At 38.1% G+C, this 21,910-nt stretch overlaps 1 protein-coding gene across 5 annotated transcripts in view; it reads right to left on the bottom strand.

Moving 5' to 3' along the window:
• Window positions 1–1,825: 1,825 nt before the first annotated feature.
• The window catches only part of shf (Src homology 2 domain containing F), a 61,474-nt gene continuing 41,389 nt past the window's right edge, over window positions 1,826–21,910 (bottom strand). For 2 of the 5 annotated variants that reach the window (XM_077713654.1, XM_077713655.1), the window contains 4 exons: window positions 17,749–17,895; window positions 12,520–12,694; window positions 11,998–12,117; window positions 1,826–5,408 (listed from right to left, as the gene is read on the bottom strand). In XM_077713654.1, the coding sequence (XP_077569780.1) occupies window positions 5,222–5,408; window positions 11,998–12,117; window positions 12,520–12,694; window positions 17,749–17,895 (629 nt within the window). In that variant the 3' untranslated portion in view covers window positions 1,826–5,221. The remainder of the gene's footprint in view (window positions 5,409–11,997; window positions 12,118–12,519; window positions 12,695–17,748; window positions 17,896–21,910) is intronic. The other 3 variants (XM_077713658.1, XM_077713659.1, XM_077713657.1) reach the window with 2 other exon arrangements.

Here is a 21,910-nt window from a genome sequence, read left to right as displayed (position 1 = left end):
ACAGTTAAAATCTCCATAATTGTGTGTTTGGACAAGTTACCTCCATTTTTATGTGTTTAAACAAGGAGGCTTTTGCTTAATTTCTAATCAAACTAAAATGAAGTATTTTCTTAAACAATGCACATCATATTTAGGCTTCGCTGGTGGACTTAATCTGCTCATAAATGTATTTTTTTTCTGTCAGCAGCAGTCAAATGATGTGTAAATGTTTCTCTAATCATAGCAGAACAGATGAGAAGAACAATGGTCTTCCACATGAGACCCCGTAAGTGAAAGGCGGCATCATTTGCATAATGTCTGTTACCAGAGATTGCTTTTTGTTACTGCATCAGGTGTTAAATGGTTGACAGCAGACCACTTCTATCCCCTCAAAGCCCCATTCTACTCCTTTCAAATATCTTTTTTTTTTTTTTGTATTTATATACTTCCTTTCTCGGCTGGTTCTTTTGTGCACAAAAGCTCCTCTGGTGTGTTTCACGCCTTAATGGAAAGGTGGATATCAAGAGGGTAGACAGTCACTAGGGAACCTTAGAATAAGAAATGGATGCCTGCTTTGATGGATAATTCAATTCAATAGAAAAGTGGTAAGGTAGATTTCAATATTGTAACTAACAGAAAGCTTTGGATTTGGTCTAGATCTAGAACTATGTCAAAGTGGCGGCCCGGGGGCCAAATCTGGCCCGCCACATCATTTCGTGTGGCCGGGGAAAGTAAATGATGAGTGCCGACTTTGTGTTTTAGGATCAAAAATACAAATGAAGAATATAGATGTATATTAAATTTCCTGATTTTCCCCCTTTTAAATCAATAATTGTAATTTTTAATTTTTTTTCTGTGTTTTTAGTTAAAAAATCATTTTGTAGAATCTAAAAATAGATTAAAAAGCTAAAATAAACAGTTCTAGTTTCTTTTCTATAAAAAATGAATATTCAGGGCTTTTAATCCAGTTCTTTTAATCCATTTTAAAAAAAATCTAAATATTATATCTGGTCCGGCCCACGTGAAACCAAATTGACGTTAAAGCTGCCCGCGAACCAACCCGAGTCTGACACCCTTGGTCTAGAATGAGATATTATGTTATTCCGCCTCACTCAGGCAGTCCCTTATATTTTTAGATGAAAAAAAATGTAATTTCATAAACAACAGCGTGCATCGTTAATATTCCAATCCATCTTCTGTTATTGCCAAAGAGTGAACATTTCTAGATAGTTTAAAGCTACTTCTTGATTTAATTTTGCAAGTAGTACACGGTATAAAGGAGTGATTTGGGAAATTCACTCAAAGCGTATCTTCTCTACGCTCTTAGGAAACACTTAAAAATTGCTGGAATGAGTCAATGGCTTTTAAGAGCGGCAATTTACTCTAATCACGATGACCGGTCGATATGGACTATTCAAGCATGGCAGTTATTAGAAACTTAGAAAAAAAAGGGAACATGAAATTGCATTAACAAACAAACCAAGATTTGAGATGAGTTTTGACTCTAGTATTATTATTATTTTTTCAGTACTGGTATTGATATTAGTATTTGACTAGTTTAGATCCATTTCCATGTCCTTTTCTTAGGTACACATCTGTCCCTAGTGAAGTACCGCTTTCCTAGAACTCCAAACATCAGTCGACTCAATATTGTGTGCATCTGTCCAAGTTGACTAAGATGTACTAGCATGGTGCTTCCAAGTGGATCAATACCCAACTCTCCAGCGTCTGACAATAGCCGCAGTCCTTGACTCAAACAATGTAACCGCCGTTCGCTATTTACAGAGCAACATCACCATGGCAACCGGCACCCATCGCTAAAAGAAGCACCACAACACCACAGCTCTTATAGTTATAATAAACCCGGTTTCTTCTTTTTATTTATTTATTTACTTAGAATTCTCCACGCCCCCCGTGCGTACAATACATTCAGTATTTACATTTGGCCAGGAGGGGGACGCTGCACACACACTCTCACACACACACACACACACACACACACACACACACACACACACACACACACACACACACACACACACACACACACACACACGCAAACACACACAATTTTAAGACACTTCAGAGAGAAGAGATGCTTTTTTCCATAGAGAAATCCGAAAAGTGTTCTCCTGGATTGTAGTCGTTTTCCTCCAGATCTAAGGCCTCCCTTCTCGTGATAAAACTCCCATCAGCAGCAGTTTTTATAAGCCTACGTCAACATTCATTCTTCTTCTTTATCTCTTCTCGCATAGGTCCACTTAAAGTCATAGTAAAGCTACAGTGACGTCCATCGTTCTTAATGTGACGGCACCCCGTTGACTTTTTAAGCAAGAGAGTGGTTTCCGTCGACTTCCCGTGTGACATTTTGGTACCGTTGAAACACCAGTCGTGAGTCCTCCGGTTGCATAGCACACACGGCTAACGAACAATTTCTTGTTCCTTCCTCTAAACTTGACTAATTGGTGCTGATTTGCTCACCAAGCAATTTCACAGTTTTGTTTTCTGTAGCTGTAATTCTAAAATGGTGACTGAAAGAGTTGGTTTTGTGTTTTGGGGCTGTTGCGCTACACAAAAATTGTCGATCAATTAACATTGTTGATGGTATCTCAATTGGAATAAATTGGCAAGAATATAGGAGAAGAAAAATGATCAAGAGTGGGCCTTCTGAACTCAAGTTTTTAGTAGATGAATAACCCTGGAGAAAAAAAATGTGCAAAACTTTTGTTGATAAATTTGAACCTGAAATCAAAGTTACCGTATTTTCACGACTATAAGGCGCACTGCATTTAAAGGCGCACCTTCAACGAATGATACATTTTCATTTTTTTCCATATATAAAGCACACTGGACTATAAGCAAACTGTCTATTTTACAGAAAATTTCAGACTTTTAAGTGCGCCTTATAGTCGTGAAAATACGGTAATTCTAAGTCAATTTGACAAAATTAGTGAAGAAAATACCAACTGGATATTCAATAGTGTGAGCCTTTGGAACTGGAAGATATTGGAAGTCAAAAATAAATAATTTTAACGTGATTAGCAGAATGGTGGTTAAATTCAATCCGATTGCAGTTATCTCGAAACCAAAGTTATTATTAGTTAAACAATTCAAAAAGTACTGAAATATTTGGGAGGGCAAATATTTTTAGCAAATAAACTAACATGTATAGCTTTTGGGGTCATAATTTCAGAAATCAAACTGAAAGTCAACGACTGTGAGTTCTGAAGGTCATCTGTCAAAAATCTCTTCCTTTCACCTTGCTAATTATTAATTTAGACATCTGAATATGATCCCTCTTTCCACTTGCGGTAAAACTAAAATGTAAGTGTGCTTGGTGAGCAAAATCCAGGAAGAAGTGACCGTTTTTCTCAGGTTAGTTCAAAGCAGGAATAGAAGTGTTCTTAAATCTCTGTAATCCAGACATAAATTCATCAAATCCAGTTTAAATGTTCATCGGGCTTCCAACAAACTGCTGCGCCGTCCATGTCGGTCGGTTAAGAAGAATTGAGCCTAGGCGTAACAAGCTAAAAAGAGCAAAACATAGAGCACCACAGGAGTCTTGCCGGAGAACACGATCACGACAAAAAAAGGGGGCGTAATTAGCCCACCAATAAATTACAGTCAGGGAACAATCATTTCAAAGCAGGATTGTAGTCAGCTGATCTCCATGCAATATAAGGCTTCAAACCAACATTTGACATCACACAGCGTCAAAATAGTGACTAAAACACACCAAAGCCTGGTTGGAATTGTCCTTTTTTTCCCCCATTTATATAAAAAAAAATCTAAATGGATGATGGGATTTTAAAGAAATTGGGGAGCAGGGATCAGATCGATGCGGGCCATCCCACTGTACCTATTGATCCGCAGACAGATGGCTGAATGGTATTGATTTTTCTGAGGTAGACAATGCAGGAGTTGGATAGACGGAATGGCCCAGAGGGTTAAAATGGGGGGTTTAGTTCTTTCATTGAAGGTTTTCGGACAGGTTGACCTATCTATCACGCTCTCGCGGTGGCCTTCCTCGCGTAAGCCGCCTCCCCCTATCGCTGACGGATGGCGGAGAGTATGGATGGTGACAAGAAAAAGACATCAATGCAAGAAAACTGGACTATCTTTGACATGGACAGTCGTTACACCCCCTTTTTTTAAAAAAAAAAAGGATCAATGTGCATAGAGTGTCATGGAGGGATGGGCGGAGTAAGAATTAGTGGAGCGTTTAGTATTCTGATGCATTGAACCAAGGTTAAAGCAAAACAAGAGCCATATGTCAGGGCTGTAATGTTGTTTCTGTCTTGTCCCCAGTCAAAAAGAGGGAGAGTTTAGATCAGGGATGTCAAACATACAGCCCGCGGGCCGGATCCGGCCCGTCTGGTGGTTTGGTACGGGCCGGGGAAGAAAGCTGCATTGTATAAAAAAAAATGATTTTTCTTTAAAATTTGTAGTTCTTGTATTATCCGCTAAGGGCGCAGTGTTTTAGTACGTGCAGACAACATGAATTGACATTTATTTATGTTCTTATGTTATTCTCTTGTTTATAATATATTGTTCATAATGTAAAAGGATTTTTTTCTAATAAACATTTGGATAATTTACTCATTCTTTGCACTAATTATTAGTATTAGTGACTAATACAAAGGAAAAATAGTGGGCTTATTGTTAGTTCTATGTAATTTTGCAATGAGTTTACTGGTCCGGCCCGCTTGATCTCAAATTAAGCTGTATTCGGCCCGCAGACCAAAGGGAGTTTGACACCCCTGGTTTAGATTCTGGTTGGGGGGGTTTGTTTATAGGTTTTTTCGTAGTTTATCTGACGTGAAAGTGAGGCTTTAGGCAAAAGCTTGAAAGCCAGAGTTTAGTTTTTTCTCATGCATTTAGAGAGATCTCAACTCTTGTTTTCCGGCTCAGTTTGAAACTGGCACGGAAAGAAAAATTCAGAGCGTTTTTCTATTGTGTTAAAATGGATTTTGGAATCCAATTTAGTCGAATATCCATCTTCTAGTATTAACCTTACAGTTTTTCAGCTGAATGATGTCATGGTGGCCTCTGTGGGAATAAAAAAAAGAGGGAAGTAAGCATGTTTTGGTCATAAATAAACTAAAAAAAAAAGCTCTTGTATTAAAGAGTATCCGTGGGAGTGTATCCGTGGGAATCGGTCAACCAGTGAGATGAGTCAAAATCAGCAGTTTTGATAATTCCCTTTCCATAATGGAGGTGTTGGTTTATAGGGCGCACTACATTAGAGTGTTCTGATGGCAACGGGGTACAGCAGGGACATGTGTTCGGCACCCTTGATGGGCAGCTTGCGGCTGGAGTAGAAGTAGATGATGTCGGGCACGCTGTCGAATGGGCAACTGTTTTGGCCCAGGACGTATTTGTTCTCCTTTGTCCTTGAAAGCTTCATGTGCATGAAGCCTTGGCTGCTCCTAAAGACACACAAAAGCACAGAAGAGGGTCGTTATTGAGAAACCGGTGAGGATTCCATAAGACTTGTACTTAAAGTGCAAGGTGTCACGTGGTCGACATGAGGATGTGGCTAATGAACCCTAAGGATAAATCACTTAAGCTAGAGCAGTAAAAGCAAATGAAGAGGCTCCCTCCGCGCTTCCATCGGACTTGGATCGATACCTTTTACAGTTCCTCACTAATCCTGTGCTCGCAAATAGAAAATGAAGATTGTCAGTGTAACCACGGGGATTCACATTCTTTTAATTTTCTATATACTTTACTTTGATGAGGAAAAAGCATTTGGATCGTCAGACTTGACAAATAATATCTCTGGTTGTCTTTAAAATGTTATATTGTCTTGCCATGTCAGGATTTACATTAATTGGTAAAATCGGATTCATCATTTACTGGTTAGATTATTTTTTGTATTATTTTTGCTGGTCAAAAAATACGGGCAGCGGATCGGTGTCGGCAAAACATTTCTTGAAAAAATAGGATCAGAAGTAAAAAAAATTTAAAAATAAAATATAAAACAAAGTATCTATATATCTATATATCTATATACCTATATACCTATATACCTATATACCTATATACCTATATATATATATATATATATATATATATATATATATATATATATATATATATATATATATATATATATATATATATATATATATATATATATATATATATATATATATACACACACACATATATAAACATACACACACACACACACACGCACACATACACACACACACACACGCACGCACACACACCCACACACACACACACACACACACACACGTATGTATGTATGTATGTATGTATGTATGTATGTATGTATGTATGTATGTATGTATGTATGTATGTATGTATGTATGTATGTATATATATATATATATATATATATATATATATATATATATATATATATATATATATATACATACATACATACATACATACATACATACATACATACATACATACATACATACATACATACATACATACATACATACATACATACATACATACATACATACATACATACATACATACATACATACATACATACATACATACATACATACATACATACATACATACATACATACATACATACATACATACATACATACATACATACATACATACATACATACATACATACATACATACATACATACATACATACATACATACATACATACATACATACATACATACATACATACATACATACATACATACATACATACATACATACATACATACATACATACATACATACATACATACATACATACATACATACATACATACATACATACATACATACATACATACATACATACATACATACATACATACATACATACATACATACATACATACATACATACATACATACATACATACATACATACATACATACATACATACATACATACATACATACATACATACATACATACATACATACATACATACATACATACATACATACATACATACATACATACATACATACATACATACATACATACATACATACATACATACATACATACATACATACATACATACATACATACATACATACATACATACATACATACATACATACATACATACATACATACATACATACATACATACATACATACATACATACATACATACATACATACATACATACATACATACATACATACATACATACATACATACATACATACATACATACATACATACATACATACATACATACATACATACATACATACATACATACATACATACATACATACATACATACATACATACATACATACATACATACATACATACATACATACATACATACATACATACATACATACATACATACATACATACATACATATATATATATATATATATATATATATATATATATATATATATATATATATATATATATATATATATATGTATATATATATATATTGTTATTTCACTAAAATGACAGTAATCACAATACCTTTATTTTGAATAGTGGCAGCCTATTTCAACAGATTCGTGGAGAAAAATAGCTGCATTTAATTCCACTTTAAAGAAACCTGCTTGATATTGCACTCAGCGGTGAGTTTAATTCAAACACATGTTCGTCTTTTCCATCTGGAGAATGTAAAAATTGAGATGAGAAATAACTCTTCAATTATCTGGCTTACAAGATAGCTACTATCGCAAGTGTAACCCCACGGATGTCTTTGCACTATCACGCACAGAAAGAAAGTACTGCAGATAACAACAAAAAATACAGAGTTCAAACTGAGTGCGCCCTAAAAAAAACGAGATAAAGCTGTCAAACATGGTGACGACTTGCTTAAATTGACACTTTTTTGACAGGCGAGTCCTCTGTGTAACATTTCTCAAATTAAGCAGAGTAAACACACCTCTGTGACTTTTCCAATATTGAGTCTCCAGAGTGTCATCTAAGAGTTCAAGTAGAAACATCTCTGTCTGCTATACCACTTCAGTTCGACATCCAGCAGCTAAGAGACCTCTTGTTAAAAATACTCACTACAAAGTGCTTTTGATGAAACGTCGGTCCCTTGGAGGAGGATGCGAAGTGACACAGAGACACACTTAAAAAGCAAAAACACTTCAGGGTTTGTTTTTGTAGATTCTCCAATGATATTCCAGCAAATGTTAATCGCTGTTGATGCACAAAATCGTTCTGGGCAGAGAACTAGAGGGATAACAGCACTCAATAATGCGTTGCCATTATCCAGTTGGCTAAAGGTAAGGTCGTTAAGGTCCTGTAACCAGAAAAGCGGCTTAATACCACAAAATATTGGTTTATTCTGCTGGGTTTGGGAACTTAACAAATGGCTGACAAAACCAACAAGTCCTAATGCATCATTTCTAACTCATAAAGCAAAAACCTAAGCTAAAATTCTAACATTAAAACCAGGAAGCCCTAAAATCTATGTTAAAATCCTATCAAAAACCTATTATTGTAGTTTTGTCATACATAACAATAGTACACAGATTTTTGTCTAATCACGTTCAAGATCTGCTCCCGCCAGCATTGACTTTTTACGAGTCTGATTGAAATCCATTTGTCCCCAGCGATAGCGGCTTATCTCCATGCCTTCGACATCCGGCAACATCCTATAGCACGATTCAGTTTGCAGAATATGAGACGTCTAAATAAAAAAAGGCAATCTGTCATAAGATAAGTCTAGACTAGGGTGATAAACCTTTGAAAACATAACCGTAGGCCAAATGAGCTTTGGGCTTCCTTCCATATACATAAACTGAATTGCACAAAACCGGATTGTTGCAAGTTCGCTTTTCATTGCAAAGACATCATTATCAGTTAGCCATCAACTTTTTGCCATTTTACTTTGTTAACGAGTTAGCATTTGAGTTCTCCTGGGAAGCTAGTTTACCTTTCATCTCCTTTGTTTAACCTCAACACATAATTATAACCTACACATACACAACCAAGCCTTCGTTTCAGAATAACTCCTGTCCCCACCCCTCACTTATTCCTACTTTGACGAAAAACCAGCATTCTTGAGCTTTGTTGGTTCATTTCGCGTGCTTCCCAAACACAAGTGCCAAATTTCCATCAGCAAATGAGTCAATGGAGCCACATCATGCAGCATTGAAACTTGCGTTGTTACTGTGGTAGTAAACGAGAAATGGCCTTGAAGGAGAAAAGTACAGAAATGGGTTTTGTGTTTTAATTTAGCGGAAATAACTCAGCAAACTGAGATACAATACAAACGGCTCAAATTGAAACTTAATTTTCTTTGCTGCTACGTGCTAAGTTAGTACTGCCAGCTTTTCGCTCCGGCTGGGTGCCAAACGTGTATCAAGTTTGCGGTCAAATCTAACGAACATGAGCTTGTACATCTGTGGTCCAAAGTTTTGAGACACTCTCTCAACCTAATGTCACATTTGATTGTGTTTTTGTTGAGCTGGCATTGGCTGCTTTCTTTTCTACAGCCGTCGAGAACATTTTGAAATCGTTGTTGTATATCAAGATCCGGTCACAGATTCCATAACTGCTTTTGATGGTTTTCAAAGTATTAACTGATGTTATAACACTTGTTTAAGTAAAACTATTTAAAAGGATTTCCTGCAGGAGTGGCAAAGGAGGCGCGAAGAGGTTGCGAGTGGCAGGGTGGATAGAAAACACTTCCTTTTAGGTCAGGGAAGCATCTGGGGAAGATTTTGTCGCTCTGTATCAATAATGCAGGGCACACACATGCCGCTACTCGACCTCATGCATCTTTCAGCAACCTGAGACACAGATCGGCCTCACTTTGGGCCTTCCGCTCAATTTCAGTGGCAGCTGGGGAGCTCGCCTCGTGTTGAGCGGGCCTGAACTCGTCATCACCTCTGCTTCTGCCTCTCTTCGGCATATGTCAGTCCTAGGATTGCTTTTCAGGCTTCAATCCATGTCGCCTCATGCCCAGCAGCGCCAATTATTAGGGAAGAAGCTTTGTGGAAGTTTTGCGATGTGTCGCACAGTTTTGTTGTTGACCCTAACCCTAACCCTAACCCCCAAATTGAACCAAGCGCACTATCCTGAAACAATCCAAAAACTTGTGGTTTTCTGGCACCCCTTTAAAAGAAATTTAATTCTGTAAGCAAATATGAACGCGCTAAAAAGTGTCCGTCAGGGACAACAACCTTACCGGCCGGATTGGACGCCCTATTGGGCCAATCCCAGCACGCGGGTTGCACTTTTGAAACCATTGGATTAAGGCATTCGTTCACCAAAATACACAAATCCCACAAAGTACAGACAAATAGGCATAAGGACAGTTATTTCCCACATTGATCAGGACTCTAAACTTGCGGTAGCACGACACATGATCCCTTCTGTGTAAAAGTGATGCCATGATTTCTACAGGTGCAACCTGTTGGGAAAATGTGACTTTAATTTTCTACTCCGGCCAAAAACCACAATCTTCGACAAGTTATGCTATAGGCAACCCTTTAATATCAGTTATCCAGAGCCCAAATAGCTTCAAGGCAATAAATAAATCAGGTTTCTGCACTGGCTGCGTATCCATTTTAATAGCTACTGTCTCGTTATTGAGGTCCAGCTGGACAGTTTTGTGATGTGAATTAATGATGGCTGCAGCATCCAGAAGGCTAACTCATCTCTTTTGGCCAATGTATATGACCTGAAACAGTCATATCGAGGTCATCGGGTTGTTTTATAATAATTTTCAGTTGTCCGGCGTGATAACAATACTCGAGAAGGTATTGATTATTTAGTGCTAAACATGGAATTTGTGCTTGTTTTGGTGGGTGCGGAGTTTAGTACCCTTGGGAAATTATTTTGCTGCTTTCAGTATCAACAGATAGTTTTGGCAAATACAAGTTTTAAAAGGGAGTGTATCATGGAAATTAACTTTTTAATTGCTTGTTTACAAATAGTCCGCTTCCTTGAGTGTGCCCTTGTTGTGTGAAAACAAATAGAATGTTTGCCAGTGTTTACCGCGGTGTTGGCTTTGATCGAGAATAATTTATTGGCACTTACGAACACAAAAGCCAAATCAAAGCCAAATACTGCTGTTTTTTAATGTGCCATTTTATGATAAGAGCAATTATTTTTGCCTGTTTTTGAATTTTTCAAAGCTTTGGAAAAGGAACAATTAAACTGTGATGTCTTTGAAGCAAGGGACTAACGTGTACTTTGCAGTAGGGATCATTTTGTGTCTCTTTATTTTTTAAATTTAGGGTTTTTTGTTTACCAGCATGTAAAGTATTGTGTTTTTTTATCAGGCATAGTAATAAACGATGAGGTGGCCAGGTACAGAAACATACAGAAAAATAACTTATACGTTCTTTTGTCCTCTAGGAGGCTAATCAGCGTCTGTCTGTATTTTACACTTTCATCTCCCATCTAAAAAGGTCATTGTGAAATCGGAAAGACCTTCCGAAATGTCATTTGTCTGCCTTCAAATCTGAAATGCTGCCATCGTTCTTGCAAATTAACTACTTTTCCATATTGTCCAACATGGCCACATCCATACTGTGGTGGCAATGTGCTCTCATAATAAAAATGCGATGTAACTTCTTGCTTCCCCTGGGGACAAGAAGTTCACCCCGACAAAATGTCAAGACTTAACTTGGCCAATCAGAACCACCCTCCACAGAGGATCAGGGTTCACTGATATAGGGCGGCAGTACTTGAACTGTCAGCAGATTATGAGGCCGGTGTGGCGAGGTGAAGGATGAGGGCGATGTTGGCGGGAGGTAGAGGTGGGAAAGGTGAATATTATTAGCATAAGGGTACAGCACAGTCAGCACACTATTGTAGTCCAGGTGAACCTATTTTGGTCGCTTTAAAGTATAGGAAAAAAAGTTGTTCAATCTTGACTATATGAGCCACTAATTTAATACCCCAAATACAATTTGTATCGACAGGCTAAGGGTTTTTTTTTCCTTTTTATAAATTGCACAACATGTATGCTCGTACATCAAATTTCCACTGATCTGATTATTTAGCTAGTATTTGAATTAAGAGAATGTAGTACTTACTTAAGTGATAGAGAGTAGTCGTTCTTGCTGGTTTCGCTGTTCCGCACCAGATAGCTGGCTTCTTTGCACAGCCGGAGAAGGCATTCTGCATCCGTTCGACTAATGGCGCCGTGGTACCAGCTAAGGAAATCAATGAAGTGGAAAACATCAGGATTGAGATGTTTTAATTTACTACATCTAGTCTCCTGATCTTTGTGGGTATTAAACAGTGTCTTAGATTCATCACTGTAACATTACGGCTTCACGGCTGGAGAAGCTAACTTACATTGCTGTGTATATCCAGATGAATTTGACTGTGCAGTCTCATTGCTCCATTCTATATCCTAACTGCACGCATCTGATCTTATTTTTAAGTGCAAAGTTACACCCTGAACCAATGCCCACAGTCTCGTCTCGTGCCGACATCCAGGGTGTCATTTAGGTTTGGAGGGCCACTGATTCTGACTTATGTTTAATGTGATGTTCATAGTTCAGACGCAACCAATTAGCAATAGCAAAAACACAATCCAAAACAAGACTCACAATTGGCTTTCCAAGGCCATGCTGGGATCGACACGTTCCCCTACGGTTGAGGCAGGCTGCTCGACTGACGTCATTTTGGTGTTCACCAAGCAGCCGCTGGAATGTCGCTGCAGTGGACGGTTTTTCCCATCCTTGGTTGGCGACATTCGCGATTTTTCCACACCATCAAACTGGACTGCAAAAAATACAACAACAACAAAAATTGAGATTTAAGGACATTTTCGCTATTTGCAAATGGATTTTTGATGGCATTTGGACCTAATTTGAGCAGTTCACTACACCTAATGAAACCTAGCAGCATATAATGCTCCATCATCTACCTTTTTACCAAAATCCAATTGCAAAAACTGAAAGCATTACCAAAGCGAGACAACAACAAAGGAGTAAAAGAAGCATCCTCAGTATTTACGCTGCACAGATACGGTCATTGATCCAATTTTAAAACGGATTAAAGATCTAACATAACATTCCCCCAAATCTGAAAGTTCTATTTAAATTGGTGGGAAACTGCATATCACTGTAAATTTCAGTTGAACTACGAGCATTCAACGACGTCACCTAGCGTGGAATCCGTCCAAATCAAGGCCACACTTGCTCCATCAATCCAACCCGAAACACACACCAACAAACGTACAAATCCCTCCATACTCAAATCCCAGCAAACAGCACGTGTGAAAATCAGCAGCAAAACAAACACAACAAAAAGTTAAACATTACACATCATGACAAGTTGGTATTCGTTCACGGTTGACTGGCATAGGTCATTAAACCTATTTGATATTTACATAAGGCTCACCATAGCCAGTGAGCTCCTGCTTGTGTGTTTCCCATGTGTGTGGCTTTTGGTCTTTTTCCTGCCGTCATCCATCACTATAATTGATGTCGCAGCACCCACGGCTTTGGAAAAGACCTATTTTAGAGCCATGCAGACACGCCGGTGGTGGGACCGGCATGCGCGAGCGGCCTCTGTCGGGTTGTCCAAAAGCTTTGACGTACCAACAACGGCTGCTGCTGTGGCTCTTGATGAAGAGAATTGACGTACGAGGCTGACAACAGCCCTCCGTCACCGATGGAGTTGCGTCTACTTTTTATTAGCCAGAGTGACAACTTGCCCAAAGAGATGTGTTTAGTTTGCGGGCTACGCGTGCTTTTGATGACATTTGAAGCGCCATACCATGGAATTCTAAACACATCTCAGCCAGTGAATGAATCTCTTCAGGGAAGGAGTCTAATCAATCTCAATGTATTTGATCCAGTTCCATCTGTATGGAGCTGCCATATCACTTTCAAATGATCAAGTCTGGCTGTCATAATGCGCAGACTTGGAATGATAAAGAAGGTGTTTGCACCATCGTGTCAACCTGTCAAGTTCAAATGGTGTAGCGGTTTAGCAAATTATTTTGGACAATGTAGTCTTTGATGGACCTCTATGAGAACTCTAAATTGATGATTTGGACAATGACTTTTATTGTAGTGAATCCTTAGGTTCAATAAAACAAGAGTGATGTCATTCTAGGATTAAACAGTAGGGGCCCCCCTTTACCTCAACTCAATCAATGAACTTAACGCTCTTGATACAATCTACTACAAATTCATGAGAGCCAAATGACTTTTTATATCAATCTTAATTCCTGAAGCATCGTGAGCTATCAGCAGCTTTAAAAACACTAAGGAGTAACGTTTTAAATCCAGAATTGAGGAAAGTGGAGCAAAAAAATTGAACTCAAATTGACTTTGACCCGTGTAGTTAATGTCTTGCTCACTTTAACCAAGCATTAGGACGGTCTTAACAAAAAACACTTTTCTGAGAAAGAACTCCCACTGTGTTTTCTCTTTTCTTAAAAAAATAGCATTAAAAATGCATTTAAATGTTGTGCTTTTAATTATGTAAAGAAACTGGCGTTTTCTTTTGTATTAGTAAATGTTCTCGATTAAGTTACACCTTGAGTGAACTGATGTTACAGATCGATCAAGATTTGTTCTTCTAATGGTATTAGTTGATGGCTGCCGATGTGCTATGAGTCTAATACATTTTGTTTCCATGGTAACTGACTGAATAGGACCACACAAAGCATGTTTTTGCTACTTTTATCTATGTTGACTTTATATTTTGATTTCAGTTCAACTTCTTACCTGACTTTTTCCTTAACCTTTTTTTAATGCTATTTTCTAACCATGCCTGATAAAAACACATGCATATCACAGTGAACATTTTTCATTAAACTGGCTCTCTTCATAATCAAAAGGCAACAGTTTCAGGTTAAACTGAGACAAAATATAGGTAGTACGAAGTCAAATAGTGATGATTTGATATAAGAGCAGACTGTTGACTAATGAACAAACATAGAATTTCCATCTGTAAAATGCAAAATTGCTTGTTAAAACTGCTACTCATAAATCGAAATTATCAAGTAATCAGAAATACAGGGAGATAATAAAGTGCCTTATTTCCATGAGTCTTTGGATTTTTGTGGCGAAACCCAATGGAAACGAATTAATTTTGTAGCGTAAAACTGACAATTGTATCTCAAATTGTAATTATTTTTCACTTCTGTCTGGTCTAATACTCCATGTTTGAAAATCGGTAGAATATTGACAAGTTAGGTTTCGAATGAGCCCTGGAATCAAGTAATATTGACGAAACAAATCAATAGAATGCAAGACAAGGTGTGTTATGTAAGTCTTCCCTGTCTATCTTTTTTGTTCCTATTTTTGGATAGACAGACACTGAACTGAAGTCTATGATCAGCCCCCTTGGCTACATCTTCTCACTTCTCTATAGCGAACAAAAAAAGAAAATCTTGAGGATCATTCTGCCTTGATTGGATCACAATCGGAGCAGTATGCCTTTGCATTTCTTCTGCGAGAGAATATATGTACGAATGTACTCCTTTTCTGCTGCAGATTGACGAGATGATTGGCTGAGAGAAGAACAAAAGCTCCCGACGGGCAGCTTAAGAAGGATGAGAATGTACGCAACAACAAAAAAACACACATACAAAAACTGTCAGCTATTGTGGTTGGAATCAGATGAGTGTCTGTCTGATCCTGACAGATGGAGAGAATACATACGTGCCCTTTTTAGCCTTCTGAGGGAAGCACTCTAAAAATTACAATGGAAAAAAAATTAGTATGTGTCTTGCTGTCAAATGGATATTAAACTGTAAATCAAAATGTAATAAAAACATTTTAATATGGAAAATAGATAACAATATTTTTGTAATAAATAGAGAAAACTATTTGCCAGAAGGAAATGGCCCATATATGAGCAATTTGTAAATAATACTCGTTTTAAATCATGTACATTAATATGCATGTAAAGTACCACCACAGCTTAATATTAAATAAACAAACTAAAAAGAGACTTGAGATGAAGAATTCTAAAGAAAAATTCTCTGGTCCTTTGCAACTAAGTAATACACTAACAAAAAAATGGACAAAAAAAATTGGATTTGCTATTATAGAATACCAAAACCACAAAGCTAACTACAAAATGAACCATTCTTTGGGTTTAAATCTTGACTTTGACTGACAATATATTTGGAAAGGAAAACCATCCAGGATGCCCCCTAAAGTCAGATGGGAGGAGCCCCATGTCACCAGTGACTCTTATAAGGACAAGTACGGTCGAAAATAGAGGCACTCGGTCACAGGGGGCAATCAAATCACCTCCCAGACTGGCTCAGACCGAGTGAGGATCGTTTTACAGTTGGATGCTAATCTCAAAGCCACTCGCATGGCGGCTGAGGATGGGGGAACCAACAGGCTTTCCCATGGATTGGCCCACATAAATCAAGTCCTCACTCACAGCGCACGGCGGTGTCCTTTTACGTGCAAATCTCAGAGGGGGGGCATCCCATTCCTTTACATTAGTTCCGCTACACGTACTTCATTTCTATGTTTAATGGCAGCAGTTGACTAGCGAGTCTAGGAAAGAACTGCTTTTCGGAAAAAGTTGTCTCCCTACGAGTCTCAACCTCCAAAAAATAACTTCGAAATAGTTTTTATACTAATATTTAGGACCGTTTTTCCGTATTTCTGTTCCCACATGTACCTGTTACTACTACAGTTACACGGAAGGCTCCAACAATTTAAGCCAAGTACGATTCATTCATCTCTAGTCAACCAAGGAATCCATTTGGCGAGCCATCTGGAAGAGCAGCAAGTATGTTGACAAGAGGAAATGGCAGGTCAGAGCGAATGATTACGCAGACAGGAGGCATTTGGGCACAATTAAAACTAATGAGCCCTCAGCATTTAAAACTCAGCATAAGAGTGTGTGATTTTCCACCACATGTAATCCAGATTGAAAACGTGGGGTGTTTCCAAAAGATATCAACCAAGGCCACAATTGGTGCATTGTAAAGACTTTCAATCGACACTAAACAATTCATCTATTGGAGAAAAATAGTTTTCCTTGGGGTGGGGTTCTTTAAATGATTATGTTGGGTCTAAACCAAATTTCTATGAACTGATTTCCACAAGTGGAAAAAGAGTAAAATATTGCAACATTAACTTCTCAAGGACCTTGATGAGGGCTTTTTGGATTTACAGGATTAATATCCATAAAGGTTTTGTCATTATGTCCAAAGACAACAGCACAGCAGAAACAAAAAAACAGACAACAACAAAAAAAAACTTGATTTTTTAGATTGAAACTGACTTGGCAACAAACCATAGGCATCAATTCACACCTCAACGGTCTTGAGCTCTTTTTGAACATGCATGCTAAATATAGAAAAAAACGATAACCAAAAAATGATGGCACCATGCTAAAAATATAAACCACAGACTATCATTCATTTTGATTGCCTTGATGGGAATTTTCTGCATAATGTAATTGCTTTGTAACCTCATAAATTGGCACAGAGCCCAAGAATCTGATTTTTAGATGGATTGCTATGGAAGTTTACATTGACGCGGTACATCCACTTCGCAAGACCCAAAAAACTATTTAACCACAACAAATCACATTGACTAATACAGTGCCTCATCCCAATGGGCTTACGGGGTGCTTATTTTGCCACCAGAGCTTAATTTGACGACATTGTGACCCAAAAAACATTAACATTGCAGCAATCCTTATTCAAGACCCTATCATTTCTTCCAAATCCAGATCACAAGTGAATCAAGAATGAATGAGTTGAAATATGGTAAAAGAATGGATGAAGTGATGAAAAGATGGACTCAACGGGATGGACATTTGAAAAGTGGAACACCAACACCCACCGTGATGGTGCTGCTCATTGGCGGCTTGTCCGGACGAGGGTTGAACCGTCTGCGAGGGTGACTCCAGCTCCTCCACCAGGGGAGGGCTGCTGTTGAGCTGCCCCACCGGAGGGGGCCACGGAAGGTCCTTGATCACTTTAATCTCTACTGCAAGAGTCGCCCAAAGTAGGAAAGGGAGAAAATGGACGACAACAACAACACAGGGGGAGAAAAGATAAGCGAGGAATAAGAAAACGACATGAAACTTTTAAGTTGAGGTAGAGATGGTTGTTGTGACTAAACAGGAAGCTGGAATAGAGAAGGGAGGAAAAGAGGATGGGGAAAAAAAGTTAAGGGCGAAAAAAGTGATAGCATCAGAAACTGTAGCCCAGATTACAATGCCTTTATGAACCCACATTTTTACATGTATAAAGGGCCTAGCTAACTAGCGAAGACATTGCCGTTACTGGTGGACATTTGAGGTTTTCTTTTTTATTCTTGAAGGATTGAATGTTTACGTCAGGGAAATTGTTGTTTTCTTTCAATTCTGTGCAGGCTAAATCGGCTTCTACTTTTTAATCCATACTTTTTCCTTTAATTTCTCAAGTTATCATTTACAGAAACAAACTAAATGAATAAAATTAAGACTTAAAAAAACTAAACTATAATCTAAAGAAAAAAGAACGGAAATTTTAAAAACAAATAAAAAAATTCAATTTAAGAAACTAATCCTTCGATTGTGGGTGTCTAAAAACTAAAACTACTACCAAACTACACAAACAAATAATTTCAGGACAAATTACAACCAAACTACAATGGAAAATATAAAAAAAACTATCATAACTATCTCCCTCAACTGCCAAATCCAAATGATCATTCCTAGCCAACAAGCTCACCCACATGGGCATAAGCCCACCAGTTCACCCATAATGAAGCCCTACCGAGATACCCCATTCGACTCCTCTGTTTTCTCACGCAAGGCAATATCTAGCTCACTTTTCAAAGTACATGCCATCTTACATGCAACTATTTTAGACCTTGAAGTGTCTCCAGGACCTACTTGACAGAATGTACAAAAATCGAACATGTTTGAATTTCTCAAATTGCCTTTTGGTCCTCAAAAGCGAAATATGCCCTTTATAGTGTTGCGGTTCTGAAAAACAAAAGGACATAGACCAAGAATAAAGAGACCGAGTAATTTTCAATGTTGATCATAGCATCAACTCTCATAGGAACGTGTAAAAAGTATTGCTAAGACAGCAATGTGATGCTTCAACACCCGAAACCGATTCCTCTCACCCTTTTGTGTTAAAAGCGTTTCATTTCATATGTTGACCTTGCATTTGTTCTGCTTTGATGAGCGCTGTATCTAAATGCACGCATTTGTTTCTTGAGGCTTTTCATTAACATGCCTGTTTGCTCCACTGCCATTTCATTTGGCTCCACTTAATTTACCCAGCTAATTGCTAATGTGTGCATATTCAAAACAAGACGGCCGTGTTTATCCCACAAATTATGCACACAACCACCCTGGAATTTTCCCCCTTCCAGTGCACTGCTTCCCAATACTAGTACTATCCATCACTTTATACAATAGAGCTAAATTTGAGAGCATGTTTATGTGAAAGAACGCCATTCGTCTTAAAAAAAAAAAAGGACGGGGACGTGGTGAGTCTTTTAGCGGGTGCAGACCAGCGGGTGCCAATGAAACGGGTAGAAATATTGCGGTTACGTCGGTTGTGCGTGTGGGCCAATGTGTGCGAAAGAAGATAAGAGCGTTTGAAAAGAAAGAGGGCCGTCTTGAAGGTTATCAGCACACCGTCGCTAACAGGACGACGTTTTCAGGATTCTACCGCCGCTGGACCGTAACACCTTCGATGATTTATATCAATCCAGGAGAGATTCATTAAAAACACAAAAGCGACACACCTGTTGTACTTTGATAAATGGTGACGTCAATCCTTTGTCTATGTATTTCGACACTATCGTACCAAACATCTATACGGTACATAGTGATATTATTTTTTTTCTTGATATGCTGGTGTATCAATACAGTGTGGTTCAACAAAGCAATGCAATATAAAGTGTTAGGGAAGGAGGATTAGTTAGAGTACAAGGATGAGTACTTGCAATTGAGGTACAAGTACTTGTAGTATAATTAGGGGTAGAATTAATATTGCCTGCAGTGGAAGTAACAAGTACCAATACAAGTGAGAAAAGAAGTGTACTGGTACACGTAAAATTACTTGGACTACAAGTGAGAAAAGAAGTGTACAGGTACATGTAAAATCACTTGTACTACAAGTGAGAAAAGAAGTGTAGAGGTACACATGAAATTTACCAGGAATAAAAGTACTATTACACGTAACAGAAGTTGGAGTACATGTACTTGTAGTAGAAGGACAAATAGAGGTCGGAGTAACGGCCAGACTGATACCCGTCAATGCCATTGACGTCTAAAAGAGTCCATGTCAAAAATGGCTATGACTGTCAATGCCAGAAAAGTATTTTTTCTTTGTTTGAAGGGTCCTGTACTACAACTGTCTTCTACCAGACACTGATATATTTTCTTCAGATGATGCAATTAAGAATTCCAAATTCATACATTTACTGTCAACAGTAAATGTAATTTTGAAAGTGGAGCATATAAAAGTTGGGATTGAGTACACAGCACAGTATGAGGGCTTTTACAGATTGAAAACGCCAGCACACATCCTACGGCTCCTGTGCAGGTTTCCTCATTTGTTCCGCAAATCATACATCATGGTCACTCCTCAGCTTCCAACTCATCCATCAGCAACTCAGTCAGCGGTAGAGGTAGAAGAAGCTTTTGTTGCCAGTGTGTGACTGAGGCTTTCGCTCGTGGTGAGGTCACGGCAAGGATGAGCGATTAAACAAAAGCGCAAATCTTCCACACGCTCCCAACACCTTAACAAGGCTGGCGATTTAGATGGAAAAAAGATGTGCAGTGTTATTGCACCCTCCTGGGCTGATCATTAACGAGAATAAATAGTCTAGCATTGCGATATCAGACCCTAGTGGGAGGTCAGCGGGAAGTGTGCGACCATTTTATGATAGCATTCTGATCGTATTTTGTTTGGGTTGCACTTTCATTTTCTCTATTTAATGTGGCTGTATAAATTGTGAAGGTTTTTGATATTTGTGGGAACGGCCCATTAAAATTCAATTGGCTGCGAGAACATTAGTCATTGATATTACTGTGGCTATAACGTCCTTCAGTGGCTATGAGATTAAAACAGAAGCCAATTGGCGACTCTCCAGTGGGAGTAATGTTGCTTTTTCACCAACAAAACTGTGATCAAAACAGTGTTTAAAATCTTTGGACATGCCCTGTTGGGGCAGTTTTGGATCCATGTCATTGAATATTTGTTTAAGTATTGAAAATATAAAAATGTGACAGTAAATAGTGATAATATCATGTCTTTCTGCTAGTGTTTCGACAACTTAATTGTACCAAACAATGATCCTTACACATTGGTTACAAAAACCAAACAGACATAGATACATCACAATAGAATTTCTATTCCATATACTGGCAGTATTGATCCTTTATCCCCCCACCCCTCCGTTTTAGACCTGAACTAATATCTATCACTGACATATTTGCTTGCAAAAGCAATCCTCTACATTGATAAGCGATTTTATGAGGGAGTCCATACAAATGATGGCTAAAAAGAAGTCAGGATCAAAACATGCTTGCAGACGTCAGATCTTTTTCCACAGCACACCTCAAAAAGAAGCGTTAAGCCAGCTCATGCCTTGATATGGAGAAAGGCTCCTTGATGTACACATCTAAGCAGGTTTCAACACCTTTGCCAAAGTGCAAGCCTCAGATGGTGAGACCTAGACTAAATTTAGTTCATTGTTTTAATTTCCTCAATTTAGAAACAGAACAAAGAAGTATCTAAACGCGTTTTAGCAGTAGTTCTCATCGTTAAATGTCTTCCTTAATGGCTTGGCCACCAACGGTGTAATAAAAAAAGAGAACAGAACTGGGGCTTTAAATATGAGAAGAAGCATCAGTAAATAAACATCTGAGTGCTGTTTCCCGGCAACATAATAAAGGAGAGAGCGCATGACTGAGGTCACTGCATCTCTTATATAAGCAAAAACGAGCTGAAAACATTCTTAAACAGGATATATTATTGAACATGGTGGTGCT

The sequence above is a fragment of the Stigmatopora nigra genome, chromosome 3, assembly GCF_051989575.1.
Source record: "Stigmatopora nigra isolate UIUO_SnigA chromosome 3, RoL_Snig_1.1, whole genome shotgun sequence".
Taxonomy (NCBI): Eukaryota; Metazoa; Chordata; class Actinopteri; order Syngnathiformes; family Syngnathidae; genus Stigmatopora; species Stigmatopora nigra.
Note: the sequence above shows the minus strand (reverse complement) of the source record. Positions and strands in the feature narration are given on the sequence as shown.